This window comes from Lethenteron reissneri, unplaced genomic scaffold, assembly GCF_015708825.2.
Source record: "Lethenteron reissneri isolate LAM-NWPU_2019-01 unplaced genomic scaffold, ASM1570882v1 scaffold_115, whole genome shotgun sequence".
NCBI lineage: Eukaryota > Metazoa > Chordata > Hyperoartia > Petromyzontiformes > Petromyzontidae > Lethenteron > Lethenteron reissneri.
This window is the reverse complement of record NW_026890838.1, coordinates 2,107,190-2,133,117: the sequence shown is the minus strand read 5'-3', so window position 1 is coordinate 2,133,117 and position 25,928 is coordinate 2,107,190. Positions and strand designations below refer to the sequence as shown.

At 47.3% G+C, this 25,928-nt stretch overlaps 1 protein-coding gene across 6 annotated transcripts; it reads left to right on the top strand.

The window, feature by feature from the left end:
- Positions 1 to 4,835: 4,835 nt before the first annotated feature.
- On the top strand, positions 4,836 to 20,588 carry LOC133361619 (zinc finger protein 501-like). 6 transcript variants are annotated; one of them, XM_061580588.1, is made up of 2 exons: positions 4,836 to 4,885; positions 13,633 to 20,588. In XM_061580588.1, the coding sequence occupies exon 2, from the start codon at positions 13,673 to 13,675 to the stop codon at positions 14,579 to 14,581; it is 909 nt and encodes a 302-aa protein (XP_061436572.1). In that variant the 5' UTR covers positions 4,836 to 4,885; positions 13,633 to 13,672; the 3' UTR covers positions 14,582 to 20,588. The 6 variants fall into 6 exon arrangements, with proteins under 6 accessions (XP_061436572.1, XP_061436571.1, XP_061436575.1 ...); XM_061580587.1 differs by lacking the exon at positions 4,836 to 4,885 and adding an exon at positions 6,623 to 6,717; XM_061580591.1 differs by lacking the exon at positions 4,836 to 4,885 and adding an exon at positions 7,244 to 7,407 and having other exon boundaries at positions 13,663 to 20,588.
- The last annotated feature ends 5,340 nt before the right edge of the window (positions 20,589 to 25,928 follow it).

The window sequence follows — 25,928 nt, the reverse complement described above, 5'->3', positions numbered from 1 at the left end:
CTGAACAACACGGCTGCGGGGGTCACCAGAAGTTCGCATTCGCCTAGTTAAGACAAAAAGCTCAATTATTCTGTATTGCTATTAAAGTAACGTTAAAGTCGGAATTTAACAACAGGGTAGGCTAAAGTTATCGATATTCACACCCACTCCAATTAAACCAGGCCACAAGTTACGCCTACTGAACCATCACCATTATTAAGTCAATATGAAATGTTATTTCCATACTTCAATACTTTCTATACAATTCGACCCGAAGCATATGACAATCAGAACCTTCCTAAGTCAAAATTGAATCGCACCCAGACAGGAGCGAATAGTCAATATAAGGTTGAAGAGGGAAGGAAATCAAGAGCACGGCGAACTGCAAACGTAAGCAAAAAGCCGGGAACAACACCAGCCCAGCAACAGCGAGTGGGGCTTCGACAGGCCATAAAGTAGAATAATAACTCCCGGGGTCAGGGGACACAAGAAGAAGCAGGCAGACAAAAACCAGAACTGACTCCAAGGTTCAACCGCCCTCACCTACTCAGGAGTGACGGAAATTAATGAGGCCTTGAATTAACGGCAGGCAACAACAACGGCGAGCAGAGATAGGGTGGGGCAAAGACTGCGGACCATGGAATGCAACTTCGTGTCAGTAAAGCCCTGACAAACAAGTTAAGTTAAAGACATCACAATACATAATATCGCACATAACATCAATGTTAACGCTATTCACCGTAAACTATATTCCGCTTATATAACCATCCAGGCACCAAGGAATACGAATTCCTAGGATCAAGAAACTTACCCCTTAACCTAAGATATCGGAAATAAATTAATAGTAATAAGTATATGCATGAAAGACAAAAGTTAAACTTATGGAAAAGCCAGGATAACGGGATGAATCACCACCAGGTCGAATATAAATACATAATAAAAAAAAAAAACAATGTTAAACCCAGGGTCGGAGAGAAAGGGAGATCCCGGCCGTCTTTGTATCCCCGCAGCGCGGGATAGGAGTGTGTGTACGCTCGGGGAAACACCTACACTTGGGTCGGGAACCACGATGGGAAACGACAGACCTTCGGTTACATACAGAATCATAACTGTGAAATAGTAAGGGACAAATGTTAACTTAAAACTTTTAACCATTTCTTTGTGCGCCGGGTCGGAGAGAGTGTTGCCCCCCCTCCAGGTTGTGCAACACGAACAAAGACGCCTATGAGACGATTTGTAACGTCTGTGTTTTGGGTTCATGAAGAAGGCCAGACAAGAGATAAATTGCACCCAGACAGAGAGACGACTTCGAGACAATTTGTAACATCTGGTTGTTTGCTCGTGGGTTTTATGGAGGGAGTTGACAACGGAATATACCGTCAGTGATGCACACAAGGACATACGGACACACACATGGACACACCTGCCTACGGACAGATCCTGACACAGCAAAAATCGGAAGCCCCGCCTTGTGGGCGGGATCCAGGGGGATTTTTCAGCATAAAGGAACGGATCCTGAACATTGGAAACCAGTGCGACGGGAGGGTCCACTCAGAAGCTCGACCGGGAGGGTCGACTCAGCAGGAGTGCGACGGGAGGGTCCACTCAGAAGCTCGACCGGGAGGGTCGACTCAGGAACGAGTGCGACGGGAGGGTCCACTCAGAAGCTCGACCGGGAGGGTCGACTCAGGAACGAGTGCGACCAGAGCGGGTCCACTCAGGAGTGCGACCAGAGAGTCGACTCAGGAGCGAGGGCGACCAGCGGGTCGACCCAGGAGCGAGCTCGACCGGGAGGGTCGACTCAGGAGCGAGCTGCGACCAGCGGGTCGGCTCGACTCATCTTCAGCTCGTCAATCTCTGCTGCCGCCGGAGATCTCCGCTGCCGCCGGTGGTGAGCGTCGCGACTTGGCGACGATCCAGCGCTGCACGCTACGAGCGAGTTGTGGGCGCCACCTACCGACCGGGTTCCGAACTGCGACAGCGTATCAACAGCCATCCGACAGGGGAGCGATGGATACGTATGACGCGCACCGCCCCCTCACCACACGACCACCAGGCGTCTGTTTGACCTAAAGAATCGACTCCGAACACTGAATATTCAAGACAACTCTTACCACTCAAAAATACTCGAACCCATAAGCCATCCGTGGCTGAAAAGCATCACAACGAGACCGAGTGATGGCCCTCCGTCGTTTATAAGAGTATTCTTAATTGTTATCTTTAATATTTAGTGGGCTGTACTCTTAATCGCATAAATTCCCAACAGATCCATCAATACGAACTGATTCTTGGCACCTCCTTCCGCCGAGCCACGCTCACGTGGGGAGTGGTGGCCCACCGGATCCTTATCAGGTGATCTGGTCCCCAATTAGTAAACTTGGTATAAGATAACGATCTTCGGAAAAGGAGCACCGTCGCAGGCCCTTACTCCGAGCCGTTCTGCTGTCAGATAACCTGCCGATGTATCTGTTGAGATTGGTGCCTTTAAGAATAGTAACTGTTTTGATTGTGTTTTTTTTTTATCGCCGTATAATCTTTCAAGTATCTTTCAGTCATAATCGCCGCACGTACTCGCATCCTCTACAGAATATTCAACTGTTCCGTGACCCAAGGTGTTAACAACGTGATAAGGGTTGCGTATGATCAATAAGGAGTGCGGTACTGCGTGAACAATATTGAGTATAATCATTTATTAACGTTAAGGTTTTCTTAGCATAGTATTTGCACGTTTTAACGACTCTCTCTCTCACTAACAACCATCGCGTTATGCGGGATCCATGTGCCGTTGTCAAAGTGAAATCAGACAATCGTTGATGATACTGTATTGATGCCGTATTGACGTTCCGGGATTGAGAGTTCGCATACTATATCATAGTTAAGGTTGAATTAGTAATAAATTGATCAATACAGAAGTGGTTGTGTGATTCTTTCCTGAAATCTATGCATAAGATCTGCTTCTGCGTTGAGATTTGAACTTGGTGACCTTAATAAACACACTAATACATACTCAGTAAATGTTAAAGCGATAACGGGGTGAACCGGGGTCTGGTTATCATAACGACTTGCGTTATCATAATTACACCCACTCGCATAATTAATACGATTACCTATCGAATTGGCATAATTAAAATGTGCGTAATTACATAATTAACATATTTTCGGATAATTACACATTTGGCCAGATTTCATTTAATTATTATTATTTTCACTGAATATTCATAACCCACATATACAACATAATAATTTCACCCACGCACGCATACAACATAACAAATTTTCATAACCAACATATACAACACCCCCCACACGAACGCACGCACATCCCCTCTAAACACACACACACACCCACGTAGGGCCTCGTGGTGGGGGGGGGGGGGGTGTCATCTGGCACCCTGGGTTTTTACCCAAGGGCCGCCTCATGGGGATGTCCCATGGTTTCCCAATGCCAGGAGATTGGCCGCCCCCTCCCCCAGTGAATTGGCTTAGAATTGTATGGGCATGACGAATATTCCCGGGCAAACCGCAATGAGAACACACCGAACACAGGGAAATAGGTCCGTGGGGAGAGCAAAACACCTAGCGAGCTGGCTAAAACAACAAAGCATCAACCAAGAACACGGGAGGGAAGGACGGACACTTAGACAACAGGTTATGAGGCAAGTGAGAGAAAGACGCCAGGTAGGCACCCGATTGGCCAGCAGGGTACTGCTCTCTGCCCAGCCCTGTCCGGATTGAAAGAGAGGGCCCGATTGGCTGGGAGGACAACACAACTTGACCAGGGATTTTTGAATTGGGAAGAGATAAAAGGAGGGAAGAGGAGAAACGTTGGGCAGTTCTCCTCGAGTCAGCCAGCGACCCCATCGGACTCCCAGCCGCTTGTAGCGTCCGAGGGACGCTAGCGAGTGCAGCTACAACTCAACCCAGGCAGAGACCTCTCGGACCCTCGTCCCTCCGACTCCCATCGCGTCCATGGGATACCGTGAGTACGTCCGAGGGGTGAGGAATAGTGCAAGGGTGCAACGAGGGTTTGGATAGAGATAGGTGGGACACTGCTCGCTGGGTATCTTGCTCCAGGTCACGCGGGGTTTTTTTTCGGGTGAGCCAGTAGTAAATTTTAGCACAGAGCAACGACGCCGCGTGGTTTCTGTGTGTGTGGCGAGAGCGAAGGAGTATATTTCGATTTAAAGCTTTCGTGACTGCAGGGATTCATCTTCTTGGTTCTTTCGGTAAAGTCACGTAGAAGGGAAGTAATAAAATACGTGACTTTACCGAAAGAACCAAGAAGATGAAAAGCGAAGGAGTACGTGCGTATGTGTGACGATCGGCGTGTATTCAATCATAAACGATTCCTGACGTTCGCGTGCATGTTTGCACGGCGAACTAACGCATGAATATTATCATCAATACGATCGTCGTTGTGCCACATGTGCGCAATCGCGTGCGGGTTTACTCAGCACACTTTACGCAGTGTATTCGCGTTGCGACGATCACATAATGGGGGGTCGGCGTGGTGCATAATTCGAACTTGCGTGCGAGTGAGGCTGCGCTGCGAAGTAACTCATTGACTGCGCCCGCGTCCGCACATCCGCCGTGCTATTTTTAGCGCGAGCCGTGGCCGTCGTCCTTGCCCGTGTGCCTGCACGAGCGCGCGCTTGCAAGTCGCCACCTCGGCATTAGTGGTGGTTGACGTGGGGAGTGTGTGGAATAACCCGAGGCGGTAGGGAGCCAGCCACTAGTCATGTCCCACAGAGAGGACGCTGGTGCAAGGGGGCCGATCACTCCATCGGTGGCAGCCTGGCGGGGAGGAGAGGAGGAGGAAGGGGGAGAGGAGGAGGGGAGCATCAGCCCTCACATGAGCGCGATTGCAAAAAGTAGGAAGCAGAGACTGCTGCAAGTACCTTTGAAGGTGGGCACGGTGCACAAAGGGGTGGCTATCGCCTTACAAATACAGGATGCACACACACACAAATCAGTGGCGGCTCCTGCAAAATCTCTCAGGGGGGGCACATGTTTGGATGATTGATAAGGATAAGGTCCACCCATGCAATGGATACATTAACAGCTTAAGCATGTAAAGGCAACTTCACTACTTTAATATTAATGAAAAATAAAGTGACTCTTACATCTCCTTGTTTGTTTCTATACTCAATATTATTACACTACTTACATCACATTACTCGCTTAATACACTGCTTACTTATACTGAAATTTTGCTCTTCTCTCTTTCAAAGTAGCAAAGTGATCAATTACTCTCTCATTGAAAGCAGGCATGTTCCTGACTAAATTTCGATTTAAAGCTTTCGTGACTGCAGGGATTCATCTTCTTGGTTCTTTCGGTAAAGTCACGTAGAAGGGAAGTAATAAAATAATAAAAATAAAACATAATAAAACAATTCTCACGACGTTTCGGCTACAACGCAAGCAGCTGTCTTCAGGTGAAGAATGAGACACTACCAAGCTAGGAGCTTATATATACGCTGGGTTGGAGGTGCAAGAAGGGCACCTTAACAAAAAGAATGTGCATATGAAGAGGAATTTAGCATATTCATGGGAAATGCGTAGGAGGTGGGCGGGGGGGTTTCAAAGTCATATTATGCCCATGCATTATGCAGGATCAGCAGCACCAAGGGAGGGTGCAGGGAGTAGCATTAACAAAGGAAAGGAATGTTAATAGTATGTAGCTGCAGTTACTAAACAACCACGTAGAAAACTAAAGTATAAACTACATAAAAAAACTAAAGTATAAACTGCATAGCACCATCAGTATACTTACTATACTCTACAATAAGCTGAGTTACTCACAGCAAGTAATACATTACAATTCTACGTCGTAAAAATTATATATGCTTCCATCTAAACTTTATTCTCTTACATCACACGAGCATACACCGTACTATATACTGCCATAGATAAACCCAACATTAAATTATATACTGTATTGCTATAAACCACCTTATACATTTTAATATAACACTATGTATTATTCTACCCACCTTAATGTGTATCACACTGCTATATGTTTACTATACAATTACGATACTATATATTACTTTGTACATTGTATTAAGCATATAAATGTTTTACTATTTGTTATGATACGCTGTACCATTGACCGTCGTGTCAATGGGTGAGTCGTGGGGGGAAAACTTGCAGCGGAGCAAAGAATCCATTCCCTGCGGAGAATACGTATACTCTTTTGTTTTTTCGGTAAAGTCAAGTAGGTTGAAAGAAAACAAATAAATTAAATCACGACGTTTCGGAAGCAACACAAGCTTCCGTTTTCAGGCGAAACCGTCACAGCAAAATTGCTGTAAAATTGCTCCGAAACGTCATGATTTAATTTGTTTTCTTTTAACCTACGTGACTTTACCGAAAAAACCAAAGAGTATGATCCTTGCAGTTACGAAAGCTTCAAATCTACACAATAATATCGACGTTATTGAGCTGACCCACCCACGGGTGCTCTGATCAAGAAAGGGAGCAATGGAAAAGGAATCGCAATCAACTTGAACTCTAACCCCGCTCTCTGACGTCAACCCAGCCAGTGACGTCATGTCATCAAGGCAGCCACGCCCATCACAACACATGGGCCGCGTCACCATAATTTATTCAGCTCCTCCGCCGCTCATTGGGGGAGGGTATTGTATCCCGCAAGTGACGTCATGTCACCTGCTGCCGCGTGACGTCACGAGGTACCAGGAAGCTGCAGCTCTGCGCGCACACTCACGGAGATCCGAGGTGAGAAGTTCACATGGTGGTTGTTGTTGTTGTTGTGGTGGTTGTTGTTGTTGTGGTGGTGGTGGTTGTTGTGGTGGTGGTGGTTGTTGTTGTCGTGGTGGTTGTTGTCGTGGTGGTTGTTGTTGTTGTGGTGGTTGTTGTTGTGGTGGTGGTTGTTGTTGTGGTGGTGGTTGTTGTTGTCGTGGTGGTGGTTGTTGTCGAGGTGGTGGTTGTTGTGGTTGTTGTTGTTGTCGTGGTGGTTGTTGTTGTTTACCCAGGTAGACCCTCGCTCCTCTCTCTCGTAGGGATATCAATTGAGTATCAGCGAGTATGGAATCGATGTCCAGGTTGGAACATTACAACGCGGGGCCTTGTAATGTTCCTCCTGATTTCATTTGCTTTATTTCTCTGCTTAAGTTTAATTTGTCTTCACCTGGCTCACTACTTAGAAACTTTATTTTTATTTTAAATATTTCTAGAGTTTTTATATATTTTATCAGGCCAATCCCACTTGAGCTAAACCGTTTTTTTTAGAAGCGACCTGCCCACAACAAAGTGGCTTATCAACGTGTGGAAATGGATATCGGTCAAATACTTTAAACGCGTGGTGATGTTGACTAAATATGGAGGGAAAAACCGGAGGACCCGAGGAAAAATCCACGCAAACATGCAGAGAGACACGCAAACTCCAAATGTACATCCATAATCCAGGTTTGTTTGGGTTAGATCGCCTTAAATATATAAATGTGTCGTTAAACCCCCCAGACCCGACACAGCCAACTAGTAAGGTTTGTCACGTAAACAAAACGTGCCAATTCGTCACTAGTACAGCACACCGGTTGTGTATTGGAGAGCCAAGCCACAACATTTACAATCCGAGTACGTTTTGCCAGTAATTACAACCAGCTTCATTAGGCGACAGCCAAATCTTGTGGCTTGGCTCTGTGAGAATATTAATCAGGTCGCTGGGTTCATAGCGCAGCACGCGAACCATTTCACTACCGCTCCCAAATCACGCACAACATCATCTGAAGTACAGTATAGTATTTATTCAGTAATAACTAAGTTACCCGGCTTAGCTCAGGTCTCAATAATCTTGCCATGCTGGCTTTATTATAATTATTGAATTCTGCCAATGAAGTCTAAATGTGTGTATATTGTCACGGTTTTTTGGTTGTGTTATACAATCGCAGGGCTTGTTTGTTTCATAATGAGGACAGCTTTTAAATTCGTTACCCACGGAGAGCTTCAGGATAGACAATGTTGGATATTTTGCCATCTGGTGGGTTTAATCGAATGAAGCTTGCGTACATGTCGACAGCAAATTGGCAGAAGAGCTCTGCATCTCAAGAATAGATTGAAGCTGCTGTTTCGCACTATGACCCTGAAGGCAAAGAAGTCCATGTCGGAAATCTTCTTTTGTGTTGGCAAGCCTGCTGCTGGGTCAGCTTGGCGAAGTAGGAAATGTTAGCCATCATCACCTGGCTAGAACATCCGTGGACATTGAAGATCATCATTTGATCGGTGCGCTTCAATTCTGTGCAGGGTATTGTTTCTCAGTTACAAGACGATTCCTCGAGTGCCATGTTGCTCAGCCGTCAGAATGACAGCTACTTCAGATGTTGTGAGTGCATTTAAGCAGGTGCAGCCCCAGGCTGACCCGGGCTGCACCTGTTTCCTTTCCAAATTAGGTGGTGGTTTACTCGTGCAACCGAGTGTTGCGCAAGCGCACGTGTTTGTCCTCGGTTGCACTCGGCCTACAGTGTGCGCCACGTGTTTAACCATATATTTATACTCTTTTATTGTCTTGGAATATTTTTTGTATACGGTTTCTCAATGTTTATTTCAATTTTCTTTGGGTCTTTTGATAAAGTCACAGATGGTTCAAAGAAAATAACAAGGACCCAATCAAAACCATCACCTTGCCATACATAGCAGGAGTCACCAATAGGATTTCAAAAAATCTAAATCATGAACAAACAAGATCCAGGTTCGATTTAACACAGTACATAAAATTTGTGATCTGATCACTTCTGTGAAGGATGTGATCCCTGACATGCAATACCCTGGCGTCTACAAACTAAGCTGTGTCTGCAGCAGTATCTATATTGGGGAAACTAAGCGACATGTCTCGGACCGTGTTCGTAAACATAAGGCAGATCTGAAACACGGTAGGACCAATACCTCGACCGTGGCTGATCATTGTTTTAATGCTGTGGGGTCACGTGAAATGTTTTTCTCTAAGACGAAGATACTTTGCAAACCCATTGGTTATCAACAAAGATTTGTTCATGAAGCCATCCATATATACAGACACAGATACATTTTTAACCGAGAAGATGGGTACAAACTTAACAATCATTGGAAGGACGTTATCAACCAGTTTAAGTCATAACTGGCTGTGATGTTCCCTTCCTGCCACCTTCTGATGTAAATTTTTAATTTTTTCCCGTGGCTTTGGCTCTCCGATTTTACATTAACAGGTTGAATTTCTCGTGCCAACAGGGCCACCTACGGACACCGACCTCTACGTCACGGTGGCTCTGCGATCTAACATTAGCATGCTAATCTCTCACATTAACATAGCCACCCGCGCACTCGTTGCGAATGCCGCTCTCCAATCTTACATTAACATGCTAATTTCTCACCTAAACATCACTAGCCCCGCCAACTTCGTTTATGACCCTAGGACTACACCATATAAAAGTCTTCGTTCAGCAGCTTTCCTCCTAATGACGATCACTTGTGTTGTGATCGAAACGTCGTAGTTTTTTGTTATTTTCCTTGAACTATCTACGTGACTTTACTGAAAGACCCAAAGAATATGAAAGCTTGAAGTCAAGATGTATTTCAATTGTTTAGTTTATAGTTTATTTGGAATACAGTACAGTACTTATTTCAATTGTGATGTAAATTTTAGTTGCCCTTTACCTAATGCGATTACTTAGGTAAGGCTTAAGTATTGAATATCGCGCTTTTAGCTTTTGCGCGGCACTTTCTAAGAACGTAACCTCCGCGATATTAAAGGGCCTGCTGTATTTTCTGTCCATCCACTACAGCAGAGGAGTACGGATTTTTAGCAGAAACTATATCTCTGCTTTCTTTATATAATTGAGGCCTATAGTACCATAAATAGGCTTGGGGCTTTGGGTTGGTCTTTTGTTTTCGATGTCTCTGCTCATATTCGTTGAGGATTTTCATGATTTTGGGCAGGCCTGTCTAAAGCTGCGTGACCAGGAGTCAGAGCCATTTCCTATTCAACTTGGCTTGTGGCAGAAATTCACTCTGGCCCCATGCATTACATTACATAGCATTTCGATTTAAAGCTTTCGTGACTGCAGGGATTCATCTTCTTGGTTCTTTCGGAAAAGGAAGTAATAAAATAATAAAAATAAAACATAATAAAATATTTCTCATGACGTTTCGGCCACAACGCAAGCAGCCGTCCTCTGGTGGAGAACAGGTCCGTCAAGTAGACAGAGTCTGAATGTCACGCTCCAGGCTTGGAGCGACTATTTATGCCAGGATAGAGGAGCGAAGAGCGTCTTGACAAAATAATTTGCATATCAAGAGGAATTTAGCATATTTATGGGAAATGCAGATATGCGATTAGCACTACTTGTGAAATGCGTAGGAGGTTTGGCCAAGGTCTAGTCTGTCTGAGACCATCTCCCTGCCATACTGGCATCGCACCTGCCTCTTACGCTTCATCCTGCGGATGGTGGGCGCACAGGACAGCGCCACGAAGCCATTCGAGGCTGGGCCCCAATGGGTTACGTGAGTCACCTAGCCACCAGGTGCTTGTTGGTGAACACCACCCCAGACCTTGTTCCAGGGGTGATATCAATAGAGAATGTATGTAAGGATGCCCCCCAATAGACTCCCCCTCGCACTCTACCAGGCACATCCCACTGGGGGATGACCCCGTGGCCGGTCCAGGACAAGCAGATTTAGAAACTAACGAAGCTGTGATTCTTCTTAGTCACAGATATTACTCCTTTCTCTATGGATCCAAAATATTAACGTATTTTAAGGACCGTCTGTGCTGGCTTATACATTTAAGGCTGGCCTGCCTATGTTCCCTCCTCTATTGAACCAGGCGTGATTGTATTAGAACCTTACAGACCCCTAAAATATTAGTACAGAATATAATCAGTGAGTCTCTTTGGCAGACGAGGCTGCATTGGTTGGGTCATCATTCCTGCATAACCAGACAACGCATGTTCAAGCAGCTTCTGTTAGTCCAGATATTAGGGTCTAAACAGGCATGGCATTTACATCATGGGATCTCCTTTTCCAGTACCAAAATATGATAATAGGTTTTTCCCCTTTTTTCCTGCAACAAAACAGGTGTTAAGATGTTAAAACACCAAACTGAAACCTTCTACAAGGAATCATGTCTACATTAACCACAATGCTTATGGTCAGAATGCAAAAAAAAACACTCTGAAATAGATGCATTGTCCTTGAAACTGATTGGTCCACACCGTTTGAGATGAGGCTTAAAAGAAAGCTGTCTCTGGTGTGGACCAATCAGTTTCAAGGACAATACATATATTATCAGAGTATGTTTTTTTTGTTTGCATTCTCACCACAAGCATTGTGGTTAATGTAGACATGATTCCCTGTTAAAGGTTTCAGTTTGGTGTTTTAAGATTTTTTTGCCAGAAAAAAGGGAAAAACCTATTATCAGGCATGGCATTGGCTCGAGAAGAGATTGGAGGATGTGGAGGTGATCAGACCTGCTGATGACTGGTACCAGGAGTGTCAAGATCGGCCTCTGTGGAGGAAGCTGGTGACATGCGGCAGGGCAGTTGGAGGTATTTGCTTTGCAACAACAATGAGGTCAGAGGAGCGATGCTCACATGAATGGGTGGAATGCTGGGTGCCTAAAACGCAGCAAGACAGCGGGGAGCACAGCTGGTGCATCTGTAGTGTTGTAAAGGACGGACATCTAAACTTCTTTATGGCATAATCAACGTTTTTGGGTTTAGATCGCGTTATTTATAAATGTGTCGTAACCCTCCACCACCCGACACGGCCAATCAGTTAAAAAGTGTCACGTTGACAAAAGACAAATAGTTCACTGCTTTAGCCCACCGGTGTGTTGAAGCGTGAAACCACAACATTTACAATTTGAGTACGACGTTTCGCTGGTAATTGCATCCAGCATCATCGGGCAATTCACCATTCTGGTGAATTCACCATTCTGGCGAATTGCCTGATGATGCTGGATGCAATTACCAGCGAAACGTCGTACTCAAATTGTAAATGGTGTGGTTTCACGCTTCAACACACCGGTGGGCTAAAGCAGTGAACTATTTGTCTTTTGTCAACGTGACACTTTTTTACTGATTGGCCGTGTCGGGTGGTGGAGGGTTACGACACATTTATAAATAACGCGATCTAAACCCAAAAACGTTGATTATGAATAATATTGGTCGCGAAAGCCTACGTGTTAAACTTCTTTATGGCACACACTGTTTATTATCTTAATACACAGTCCCTATCACAACAAGGGGGTATATGGTCCCCTCACCCGTTACCCTGAGGAGACACAGCCTCCCGACCTTGCAGGCTATCTAATCTCTCTGCTATCCCAGCGTCCTCTGGCTGGACCTAGGGGATCTCTCCCCGACCACTGGTTACACTGAGCCCTAGCCCTGATAAGGGCTGGAGGGCTTGGTCCAGGGTCCTAGATGTCTTCGGCCGACTTGGGTCTTCGTGTAGCAGAACTGACCAAGAGCTCTCAGCGCTCTGGCTTTTATACCTGTTCGTGGCCGGGTTGTCCAATCCCCGGCCACCTTGTGGGACCCTCCGATTGGTCCTTCCCAATGTGAAATGTATGTATGTAAGAGTTTGTTTTTGTAGGGAGTGGTGGCGCAGTTATCTTACTGCATTATGAACTCAGCGTTAATTGTGTGTTGACCGACTCTCTGTGTTGTATTACATCACATTTCGATATTTTGCGAGGTTATTTAATTTTAGTGTGCCTTTCTCCTAATTTACAAGCTTGCGTGCCGTGCCACGTCGTCATCTTACTAGAGCAGCAGCAGCACTTTGCCACTCATTGATATGCTAATTTTCTCTGCCCCCTCCCTCTCTCCGTCCCTGCCCCCCTCTCTATATTTAAGGGACCGTCACAGAAACGACCCCTCTCTTTGTGCCGATATGTGTCCTCTCTCTGTGTGTCCTTGTGATGTCTGTCTGCTTGTATGTCTGTCTATAGTTTTCTAGTTAGATTTTTGTTGCTATTTCTTTTTTGCCTGATGATGATTGCTTGTGTTGCAATCGAAACGTCGTAATATGCTTTTATTTTAATTTATTATTTTATCTTTAGACGTGACTTAACCGAAAGAACCAAAGAATAATTCCTGCAGTCACGAAAGCTCCATAATTAAGATTCAGCAAACATGATTGATAAGTGGTATCTGCTATGTTGATTGATCCTTAATTATTTGGTGATGTGAGAAAGCATTAATACTGAGTAGATGAAGGCAGCCAGGCATGTTTTTGGACACACCACCACCTTTTTACCATGCCAGTGTGTGACAGTGTCAAGTTTATATTTGCTGTAAAGTATATTAACTCTTTTGAACACGGAGGTTAAATCAAAACAATAATTTATTTTAGTTTTTCTCTGGAACTTTTTAAACGAATGGAAACAGTCAGGAAATTAACACAGCACATATGCAGCTGAGGTTAGGTCTGTTCATCCGAGCATTCAATTCTAGGGTGTCCAAGCATATTGGTGACCATTTGTCCTGTCATTGTGTGCCTTAACAGACCGTGTGATGAATTGGGAAATCTGTTTCACTATATCATGAAAATATGAATAAGTATAGACGTGTATGTCATGTTAGACTGTGTACGTATGCATTCCTCTGTCCCTCCATACTGACATAGATGGTGTGGATATTTTTTTTCTGTCTGCAGCTGACGCTTCCTCTGACACTTCCTCTTCAGAATTGGTGTGATGGAGCGAAGGCACTCAGCACAGCTCTGTACAAAAAGGCAACAATGTGACCAGTATGCAAACAGCACGGATCGTACTGGAAACTTGACACAGCACCAAAGAACACACACAGGAGAGAAACCTTTCAAGTGCACTGTGTGTGAGAACACATTTGCACATCCATCACTTCTTCAGAGGCACCAGAGAACACACACGGGAGAGAAACCCTTCAAGTGCACTGTGTGTGAGAAGGCATTTGCACGGTCATCAGTTCTTCAGAGGCACCAGAGAACACACACAGGAGAGAAACCCTTCAGGTGCACTGTGTGTGATATGGCGTTCGCACATTCATCACATATTCAAAGACACCAGAGAACACACACAGGAGAGAAACCCTTCAGGTGCACTGTGTGTGATAAGGTGTTTGCACAGTCACCACATCTTCAAAGACACCAGAGAATACACACAGGTGAGAAACCCTTCAGGTGCACTGTGTGTGAGAAGGCATTTGCAGACTCATCAGTTCTTCGGAGCCACCAGAGAACACATAGGCATCCGGAGATTCCTAAGGAGGGGAGTTTGAAATCGACTTGTGAAAGCCAAAGTGCTGCAATTAGCCCTTCCCTTATGAAACAAGATCCAGACGAAAATCCCAGCTTTGACACTTGGAAAGGTATCAAGATGAAATATGAAGACGCGAAGGTGAAGTGTGAAAAAGTGACAGTAAAGAGCAAAGAAGTGAAGGTAAACTGTGAAGATGAAGATTCAGCTCGAAAATCAGACCTTCACATCGATGGAGGCAACGTGAAGCAGGAGGAGAATTCTGATTCTGAGGCAGAGCGAGGCAACTCCCCGAAGTTTGTAGAAGTGGAGGTGTGGGTGGACTTCTTAGACAATACAAAGTCAAATGGAGACCCTGTGGATGTGTAAGCTTGACACAATGAACTTCCAATAGGTTCATCTTTGTCACAGGCCTTTAATGAAAATAATGTGAAGATGAACACTCAATTCCTAGGTTCAACCTGCAGCGTAAGAGCGGCGATTATTTGTAGATCTGTCGGTTGGGTAGATGTCTAACCAGAAACGAGAGCCAATAAGCTCCCAAGCCTTCACTATGTTATAATAATATTTGCATTCATATGGTGCTTGCTTAATTGGCCATAATAGAGGTTTTTTGGATTAGATCGCGTAAATATCAATGTTTCGTTAAACTCGCCACTACCCAATTGGTTCTGTGCTAGTATAGTGTAATAGTGCAGACTATTGTCCAGCAACGGCAACTGCGGTGGACGAACAGTACACACGCCGGTGAGCATATACATAGGGTGTTGGCAGGGTGGAGGAACTGTGGCAAGGGTCACGGAAGCCCCCATCTGGAAGCCCCTAGAATCTGCTAGTGGGTTTGAGAAGGGAGGCGCGGCCAGGGCAGAGCCAGGCCGCGCTGGGTAGCATAAAAGCAGCTGAGAGCGGGAGCTCAGGGTTGCCGGTTCTGGGAGTGGGCTCGTCTCGTCGTCGCTGTCATCTTCGCCGCCTTTGTTGCTGCCGTCTTTGCTAGATTTTGCGTTGCCGGATAGTTGTTGGCTGTCTCGGTCAGCGCCATCGGTGTTAGCCGGTCACGGTTGTGTTAAGGCTAGGCTAGACAACTATGAAGAGTGCGATGGTCAACCTGTGAAGGTGTTAATAAAGAAGGTGCCCCCTGAGAAACCTTGTTTTCAGCTACAATAACACTACAACTGGTGTCAGGAGTGGGGTGAAGAAAGAACCCACCTATAGTGTCAGAGGACTGGAACGGTGAAATATTCATCCTCCCGGCAGCCCCGGGACTTCGGTTACAAAGCCCAATGGTAGAGAGAGAGCGGCTGCGGATCGGCGGGACAGCGGTTGTGGATCGGCGGGAGAGCAGCTGTGCATCAGTGGGAAAGCGGCTGCGGATCAGCAGGAGAGCGGCTGCACATCAGTGGGAGAGCGGCCGCGGATCGGCGGGAGAGCGGCGGCGAATCCGTGAGAGAGGAGCCCCATCCTCCGCGGTCACGCGCCGAGCACGCGTCATAGCCGAGGACCGTCATGTTGAGGGGAGCGTAGGATGGTGCGTGAGGCGCGTCGTGGCTAGCGGCACGGAAAGAAGTCACAAGGGGACCCTGGCGGCGGTCCCGTCAATGTGGGAGCGGAGGAGCCTGGACTGGGGACCGCGCATGTGGTGGGCACCATTTTGCCCATGGAGGGCCTGGCATGGCTGGTGGGGGCTATTTTTCGAAGAGCGTGGGACAGCGCTGGAGGGGCACCGGAGTCGATGGCACTGCAAGGGGTAATTTTTGGCCTACCGCGCGATGCCCGCACGAGGTTTCGCCAGCGGAAGCGAGGGGAGGCTGAGATGCCCTTTGCTTTCCGGGAGGCGCTGCTGGCGCTGGGACGGAAAGCGTACCCCCAGATGGGTGAGACGGCGCTCGACTCCTTGGCAACGGAAGGGTTGTTGGCGCTGGCGCGGGAGTCGGGGATCGTCCTGCCCTTCGCTGAAGGCATGGGGATCATGTCCTTGAAGGTGGCCCAGGAAATTCAGGTTCACAAGACCTGCCAGCATTGGCCCAAAGTGGAGGCTTGGCCATGGCAGGAGGAAGACATGGTGGCTGTGGTGTGTAGCCGGGGGATTCACGGGAGAAGGCCCTCGCAGGTGGGTTGGTAACCACGGGGCAGCCCCCTCTGCCCTGGGGTCCCACGGCCGAGTGTTTCAGGTGTGGTTGGCCGGGCCACATCGCCATAGCATGCTGGGGTGTCAGCAGGGCGCCGGCAGCGCCACCGATGCCCTCCAACCCGCCAGCAACGTCTTCCCAAGCTCCACCGGATCCGAGTCTCTGATGCTTTCTGAGACGGGCGTGTGCAAAGTGTCAGGGGCTGGATCTGATTAGATGCTACTGTGGAATTCAGGAGGGGCCGCGCCCTTTAGGCTATTGTTTTTTTTGTTCCCATTATTCGGAATCCCAAGGAATGCAAGACCCTGCCAAGGCAGGGTTGACCAGTGTCAAGGACCGGCTCACATTAGCTATGTTCCAGTAAATACAGACTCTACCTTGTAAGGTGGGATTCGGAGGGGTTGTGTATGTTGTTTGGGTTGCGTATGTTGTTTCGGTTGTGTTATCGGTTCGCGGTGTCGGGGGGTGGTGTCGCGGTTGTGCGGTCCCCGACGGGGTTCTTGCTCACACCGCGGTTGCGCTGCGTGTTGTCAGTTTGCGGGGGGTGCCGCTGGTTGTCCGTTTTTGTTGACGGTCTGCGGGGGGTACCGGGGTTCTTCTATGTGGTTACGGTTCACGTGAGAAGCTGCGGTTGCACTCGATGGGAAGTATTGCAACCAAGGTTTTTTTTGTGTCGGTGGTGTTACTCGGGGTTGGGGGTTGCTCTGCCTATCCACCGGTTGCAGTTGCTGGATGTCAGCCAACTGTTGTCCAGCAACGGCAACTGGGGTTTAAAAACAGTACACGCCGGCGAGCATATACACGGGTGTATCGGAAAGGGCGGAGGAACTGGGCAAGGGTCAGGGAAGACCATATCTGGAGCCCCTGGAATCTGCTCGTGGGTTCGAGAAGAAAGGCGCGACGAGGGCGGAGCCAGGCCATGCTGGGTAGCATAAAAGGAGCTGAGAGTGGGAGCTCAGGGATGCCGGTTCTGAGAGTGGGCTCTTCTCGTTGTCACTGTCATCTTCGTCGCTTTTGTCGCTGCCGTCTTTGCTAGATATTGCGCGGCCGGAGAGTTGTTGGCTGTCTCGGTCAGCGCCATCGGTGTTATTCAGTCAGGGTTGTGTTTAGGCTAGGCTAGATAACTATGGATAGAGCGATGGCGAACCTGTGAAGGTGTTAATAAAGAAGGTGCCCCCTGAGAAACCGTGTCTCCTGCTCCGATGACGACACTAGTAACAAATTGGCATGTTCTGTTTACATGTCACACCTTCCTAATTGGCTGTGCCGGGTGGTGGCGGGTTTAATGATGCATTTGTTTTACGCGATCTAACCCAAAAAACCTCTTATGGATGATATTGGTCGCGGAAGCCGACGTGTTAAACTTGCTTAATTGCCTCAGCAATTCGGAGTTTTCTATCATATCTCATCACAAACACTTGAAGAGCACCCCACGTGGCAGCTGCCTCTGTATGGCATAAGATGGCCCTGCACCAGCCTGCATGTGGGCATGAGTCTGTCAGTAGCGGGCGATAATTGGCATGTAATCTCCGTTACGTTTTTTCTGGATAATATTTGGAATTACCCAAATTTTGACAATGACAGCAACATGCAATGACCTATGCGTTTTGAATGACACAATAGTATGTTTTACATCCACTGTTCAGCAGACGGTGCATATTTTGGTTAATGTTACTGGAGTAGCCAGAGGTGCCTATCGGATTTGTACCTTAAACCTCTGCAATAAAAAGAATGCGCTACCACTTGGCTTCCCTCAATCTAAGTGTAGGCATGCCAGCCTGAATGTTTCTAACCGATGCAGATGTTCCATTTAGAGGGTCCACGTTTCACATGCCTGTAGAAGGAAGGACATGACTGGTCGAGAAGACCCGACGCTCCGTACGGAGCGATTGACCAGGTAGCTTCCACGCAGCAATGCGCAGCTGATGAAAAGATAATGCGGCCCGACTGATTCGGACCATCCACAGTGTGTACACATACGCAGTGTATAAATTGTATAAATAAGGTGTACACACAGTCTGCTCATACACGGTGTATACATAGTAACAAGAACAATAACCACCATTTTCCACTAAGTGGCGGTGATGTCACCACGGCGCTTGTACCAGGCTATGTGCACGTTAAGGTCACGTGAAGTGTCAAACGCCCGCCAGCAGGAGTTCACGGAGCAGACCCAGGTGCCATGGGTCGACTGACTGAGATGACTTTGTCCCCGACTGTGCCAACACTGTATGCAGTTTAACACGTAGGCTTTTGTGTCCAATATCATCCATTATAGAGGTTTGTGGGTTACATCACATAAATATAGAAATGTGTTGTTAAACCCGCCGCCACCCGACAGCCAACGAGTAAGGGTTGTCACATTAACAGAACATGCCAATTGGTCACAAGTACAGCACACCGGTGTGTTGGAGAGCCAAGCCACAACATTTACAATCTGAGTACGACGTTTCGCCAGTAATTAGAACTAGCTTCATCAGGCGACAGACAGATTTGTGAAGTCTTTTATTTCGTTACTTATATAGAGGCGTAGATGTGTTGACCACCCTTCTGCAGTCTTGCACAATGTGGGGGGGATTATTGAGGCAATGTACATTATGCATGTGCTGCATTATGCGAGTACTTTGAACGTATTCTTCCTGTCTCTTGTGTTTTTAAAATAGCCCTACCAATGGTAATCCCTATGGAAGTACGCTGCCCTTTGTAGGCATGCATTTAAATAATGATCGAGAAGAAACCTGATGGCTTGTTGGGACATTCTACCTACAGGAAAGCCACCCACACAGATTCTTATCTAAAGCCTGATTCCCACCACCATCCAGCCCAGAAGAACTCCCTCATTAAAACACTACACCATAGGGCCCATCTCCGATCAGCAACACATAGCCAGTGAGCTGGAGCACGTATACCAAGCCCTCAAGATGAATACATATTCAAACAGCACAATCTGCAAAGCTGAATACCCAACCATGGGGAGAGAACCATCTGAGGACCCAATCAAAACCATCACTTTGCCATACATAGCAGGTGTTACAAAAAAGATTTCCAAAGTCTTGAACAAACACAAGATCCAGGTTCGATTCAACACAGTACACAAAATCCATGATTTTATCTCATCTGTGAAGGATGTCATTCCTGACATGCAATACCCTGGTGTCTACAGATTAAGTTGTGTCTATGGTAGCAGTTATATCGGGGAAATGAAACGACATGTCTCGGACCGTGTTCGCGAACACAAGACAGATTTGAAACACGGCAGAACCAATACCTCTGCCGTGGTTGATCACTGTTTTAACGCGGTGGGTTCAAACAATATTGTTTTTTTCCGAGACTAAGGTACTCTGCAAACCTTTGGGCTACCATCAAAGATTTGTCCATGAAGCCATCCGATATATAAAGACACAATTTCAACCAAGAAGATGGGTACAAACTGAGCAATCATTGGAAGGATGTTATTAACCAGGTAAAGTTATAACTTGCTGTGATGTTTCCATCTTTCCTGCCGTTGTTTTACATTAACAGACTAAGGTCTAATCTTTATTTGAAGGTCTCACTAACATAGCCACCACTGCTCCATTTTGCCTGTATGTCTCACTGGCACGGCCACCGATACGGTGGTTCTCTTGCGTTGATACGCAGGCCTCTCACTGCAGCAGCCAACGCCGCAGCTTGTGTTGTCCACGAGGTGGCGCTATGCCCGGTCCTCTAACACAGACATGCTATCTTCCCATTAAACTCGTTTACATTGACATGCCAATCTCTCCCTTTAACGCAGCTGTTGTGTGTGTGGCGACAGGACTCCTTTACATCTCTGTTCCTGCCTACTTATCCTTGGGTGACACCCACTTCAAACCTATATATGGCCTCTTGTTGCAGCAGCCCTTTTTTGTTCAGTTCTACTGCTGTTTCTTTCCACCTGATGACTATTGCTTGTGTTGCGATCAAAACGTGACTTATAATTTATTTTTATACTTACGTGACTTTACCGAAAGAACCAAAGAGTATAAATAACATCAAAATCAATTGAGTGTCCTTGTTGGCACGTGTGTTCTGCTACTGCTGACAGGTGCATTTGGGAGAATTTTATATTTCTCCGATGTTCTTTTAGTCTCGTGCTGATCATTCGTCCTGTTTGCCCAACGTAATATTAACCACACGTGTAGTTAATCCTGTACACACCTTCGGTTGATATATTCGGTAATACATCTTTTGTACCAGATTAAATTCTGTATTTTATGTACCGTGCCAAATCTGACTCGGATGTTTTGTTTTCCTAACATCTGGCTAGTTTATCAGTTACTCTCGCAATGTATGGTATTTTTTATCGTTTTTAATTACTTGGGCAGTTTCAATGCTCTTGTTATTTGATTTGGTTTTGGTATTCAATGCCCTGTTTTGATTTGTGCATCATTGTAACCGTTCATTTGCAGCGCTTTAACATGTTTAATTTCAAGAAGTAAGTGTTCTTTAGACAGTGTTCAGCTAGTCTTGGGATATCTTTGGCTAAACCTTTGTTCGTTACCAGTGTCGTGTAATCTAATTAACTCGTTGACCGGAACCCTTGTGAACAGTGAGGTCACATACAAAACTTATTAGAATATCATTAGGATTAAGCTTAATATATTTAATTATATTTACGAGATGTTCATAGTTTTTGATGAACGAAGAGGTTCGTTACGTATTGTGATAATTTGTGCGTGGCAGAGCCTATTGTACTAACTATGGGTCTTAATGGGACATCAGGTTTGTGAATTTTTGGTAGCCCATAAAGTATTGGTGGTTTTGATGCCCTTGGTTTGATCAGGTTTATCCCAAGGAAGAGCAATACCTGATCAAACCAAGGGCATCAAAACCACCAAGACTTTATGGGCTACCAAAAATTCACAAACCTGATATCTTTGTTCAAGAGAGGGAGCAATGGAAAGGTAATCTAAACAAACTTAGACTCTATCCCCGCGCTCTCTTGCTCTCTGACGTCACCACGACGCATTACCTCATCGGTGTGAGACACCTGGGCGAGGTGTAGGCATTCACACCCCAACCAACCTCCCCTCCATCACGCTTTTGAGCGTGACGCCACATTTTGTTGGTTACTCCATTTTTCCGTTCCAATAAAATCCTTATTTGGGCAAAGTTACGCCCAGTCACTGGTGGCTCGTTAATATAATTTATTCAGTTACATCGCCGCTAATTGGGGAAAGGGAGTGTGTTGTACCCCGCAAGTCACCTGCTACCGCGTGACGTCACGAGATACCAAGATGCTTCCTCTTTGCGCGCGCACTCACTGAGATCCGAGGTGAGAAGTTCGCATCGTGGTGGTTGTTGTTTACTCAGGTAGGGATATCAATTGAGTAGCAGTGAGTATGGAATTGATGTCCAGGTTGTAACATTACAATGCGGGGCCTAGCCATCCGGGGCCTTGCCTCTTGCCCTCGCCTGATTACATTTGCTTTAATTCTCTGCTTAAGTTGAATTTGTCTTCACCTGGCTCACTACTTGGAAAATATTTTATTTTATTTCTACAGTTCTTTTTTATTTTACCAGGCAGAGCCCACTTGAGCTATACCGCTGTTTTTCAGAAGCGACCTGTCCACAACAAAGTGGCTTAACGTTTGAAAATGTATGATGATGTTGACAATGTGGAGGGAAACACCGGAGGACCCGGAGAAAATTTCACGCGAACATGGAGGAAGAGAGACACGCAAACTCCAAATATATATCCATAATACAAGTTTGTTTGGGTTAGATTGTGTAAATATAGAAATGTGTTGTTAAAACCGCCACCACCCGACACAGCCAATTAGTAAGGATTGTCATGTAAACAACGTGGCCAATTCGTCACTAGTACAGCACACCGGTTGTGTGTTGGAGAGCCAAGCCCACAGCATTTACAAACTGAGGACGACGTTTCGCCAGTAATTACAACTAGCTTCATCAGGCGACAGCCAAATGTGGCTTGGCTCTTTGGGAATATAAATCAGGTCGCTGGGATTATCACGCAGCACGCTAACCGTTGCACTCCCGCTCTCCACTCACGCACAAACATTTTCATCAGGAAGTACTCGGCGTCGCCCAGCAAAAGAGACACATGGACTTACACACATACATCGACTTACAAACATCGAATTACATGCGCAATCTTTTTTTCTTTTCACTTACATCGACTCGCACACATCGACTGACACACACATGCACACAACAACCGCTATTTGCCACTAAGTGGCGGTGATGTCACCACGAGGCTTTTGCCAGGCTATGTGCACTTTGAGGCCACGTGAAGTATCGAACGCCCGCTGGCAGGATGTCATTGGGCAGACCCAGATGCCACAGGTCGACTCACTGAGACGACTGGCTGATGCACCACCGGTGCCCCCTACTTTGCCAACTTGCTGTGTATTAGCCACTCGGCGCTCCACTCATTGTTGTGAGCATCGCTTCTCTGCCCTCCGTTGTTGCTGGAGGGCGACTGCCTCCAACTGCCAAGTAGCGTCCTTCACGAGCCTCCACAGAGGCCGATCTTGACACCGCTGGTACCAGTCATTGACAAGTCCACTCAGGTCCACATCCTCCTGTACCACATCACTCTATCTCTTCTCTAGCCCATGCCGCGCCCGTTTAGCCCCCTCGATCCGGCCGAACAAAAGCTGTTTAGGCATGTGGTGGCTGGGCATGACCGAGCAATGCAGCCTTGTCTGCCGCAGGAGCTCACCAATGGTACTTTGTCCAGATCTTTTAAGGATTTGTGAGCTCACACAATCCAGCCTGGTTAAATCCAGGATGGATCGTAGGCAGGCCAGCCTACATGTTTCTAACCGGCGAAGATGTTCCATTAGGGGGGTCCACGTTTACCAAGCATAGAGAAGGGAGGGAATGACTGTGGCCGAGAAGACCTGAAGCTTCGTACGGAGCAACAGACCAGGTAGCTTCCACACAGCGTTACGCAACCGATGAAAAGATCATGCCGCTCCACTGATTCGGAGTGAAACCTCTGCTGTTAAACCGGAGCCTGTCATGAGCACACTGCCCAGGAATGGAAAACCCTCCACACGCTCCACAACTGCCCTATCACCAATTGGGAGTTGTGGGGGTGGAGTGACTGATGGTACAAAATACCCAGGCAGGTGCTTAGTTTTGGTGGGGCTGATGGTAAGGCCCCATCTCTTAGTGGCAATCTCCAGGTTCAGCAGCAGCGCCTCCAACTCCTCCTCTGATTGAGCAGCAATTACCAGATCATCGGCATACATAGCGTGGTTGAGCAATAGGGAGCCATCCCTTGACTGCACCCGGGCATCGATCAGCCTCCCATTGTATCTGTACCAGATGGAAATTCTTCCGGTACAGCTATTGAAGGCTTCACGAACTACGTGGTTGAAATAGATGTTAAATAATGTAGGAGCCAGAGGTCATCCCTGTTGCACTCCGAGGTGTACAGGGAATGTCTCCGACTCCCGGCCAGGTAGTTTTCCCCAGGCCCGCTCGCCATCATGATGGTCCTTAATGATCGTGAGCAGAGGGTCAGGGACTCCAAAAGCACGAAGAACAACCCAGAGGCCAGGCCTACTGATGGTATCATAGGCCTTGACCAGGTCAATAAAGCAGAGATGTATGTCTTGTTGGAATTCCCTACACCTCTGCTGTAGCAGATGGACAGAAAATATGGCATCTGTGCAGGACCGCCCTTTCCTTTTAGGATGACATTAAAGAGCAATTTGTGGGCCATTGAGGCAGACTTCGTCTCCTCAGAAACCCGCGACCACCACCCATCCTTGCAGCGCCTCACGGCTTTCCAAACCTCCGAGCGAAGGCTGCTGTAAGCCTCCTCATTCTCTGATGTGGGATGCTGTAGCCGATGAGAGTGGGCCTGTCGCTTTTTCTCAGCCAGCTTGAACACCTCTTCTGTCAGCCAGGATCTCTGGGGAGGTTTGGACCATGTACCCCAAGCAGTCATTGTAGCTGCATGAGCCACAGTCCTAAACCTTGCCCATTTCCCCTCGACATCAGGAGGAGTGGGGGTTTGAATGGGGTCCTGGGTGTACACCCACCACCAGAGTGGAAGAATGGCGGGCGCATCTTACAAATGACAAGTCGATGGTCAGTGGGCAGATCAGCTCTGCGGTAGGTCCTGGTGTCAAGGACATGGGCCCACATCTGCTGATCCGTCACTATTTAGTCCAGCAGATGTTCTTGCTTGGACCCGGCACGCATCCATGATGCTGTGTGTATGCACCGATGTTAGAACAGCGTGTTGGTAATTATAAGCCCATGGGCTGCACAAAAATGTAGCAGCCTCCTGCCGTTATTCAGCTGATCTGGTCCATGCCTTCCAATCACTCCAGACCAGGTGCCAGCATCATGACCAACTCGGGCATTGAAGTCACCCAACAAGATGACTCTATCCCGAGGGGCCACTTTAGGTAGCACCTGTGACAGGAGGTCAGCCTTGCCTGCATCCCTCCATGGATTTTCGTCTTCGGTGGGGGCATAAGTAACCACGACCACCACTCCTCGCCTCTGGTTGATGGGAAGGCGAGCCCAAAGTAGCCTGGGACTTACAGCTTCCCACACCTTACCGCTACGCTCCCACGCCCCCTTCATTCTTTTGTTCAGGAGAAGAGCCACTTCCCTGTTGTTTGGTAGTCTCCTGCCCCGAGAAGAGGTCTATCCACCCCTTATGGTGGCTGGAGCCAGAGCCGGTCCACCGGACCTCCTGAATACCACAGAGATCCAGGCGGTACCGGTCCAGCTCCCGACAGAGGAGTGGCAGCCTCTTCTCCGCAGAGAGCGTTCGAACATTCCACCTGGCCATACGTGGTAGTTTTTGTTGTTTCTGGAGGATCCCCGAGTGGGGTTTGGCCGGGAGACGTCATAGACGGCTGTCCCCCTGGGGCCTCCGGCACAAGCTTATTAATTAATTTTTGAGACGTGGTTTAGTGGTAATTAATTGAAGGTGGAAGGGTTACCAGCCCCTCACACCCGTCCAGAGCCCCCATTTGGCCACTGTGGTGGTTACGAATGGCCAATTTAACTTGGCCCTCCCCCCACTGCACTGCCTACCACAGCGTTGCCGTCCGGCACCACGTACACACACATCAACTTACACACACAAAGACAAAGATCCCCCATATAGCCTTAACAGACTGTAGGGGCAAGTGCGGTTAGCGAGCACCTATAAAGGCCGGCACGGCACACGAGGGTGGGTGACCAACACCACGCCTGGCTGCCTTTGTCTCCCTAGTGGCGATGTTTACACATCACATCAGGTACTCATTTGAGTCTGAGTCGACCTAGGGGAGGCCCAGGACCGGTTCAAATAATCGTCACTGATATTGGCTGTGAGCGAGAATCGAACCCGGGTCACCAGGTTTGTAGCGCAGCGCGCTTACCGCTACACTACCGCTCCCCACTACTGACACACACATCGACTGACGCACACACATCCACTTATACACACACGGACGTACACACATACATAGACACACACATCGACCTACACACATCGACTAAGACACACACACGGACCCACGCACACACAAGACTCCCACACATCGACTTATGCACACACACAAAATTATTTGAATTCTTTTCAATTA

What these genes read in the sequence shown, in the direction of transcription:
- LOC133361619 (XM_061580586.1), top strand. Translation starts at nt 11,497, where the DNA reads ATGCGGCAGGGCAGTTGGAG. An exon ending in ATGCGGCAGGGCAGTTGGAG is followed by an intron (nt 11,517 to 13,662) that starts GTATTTGCTTTG and finishes CTTCCTCTTCAG; the next exon opens with AATTGGTGTGATGGAGCGAA.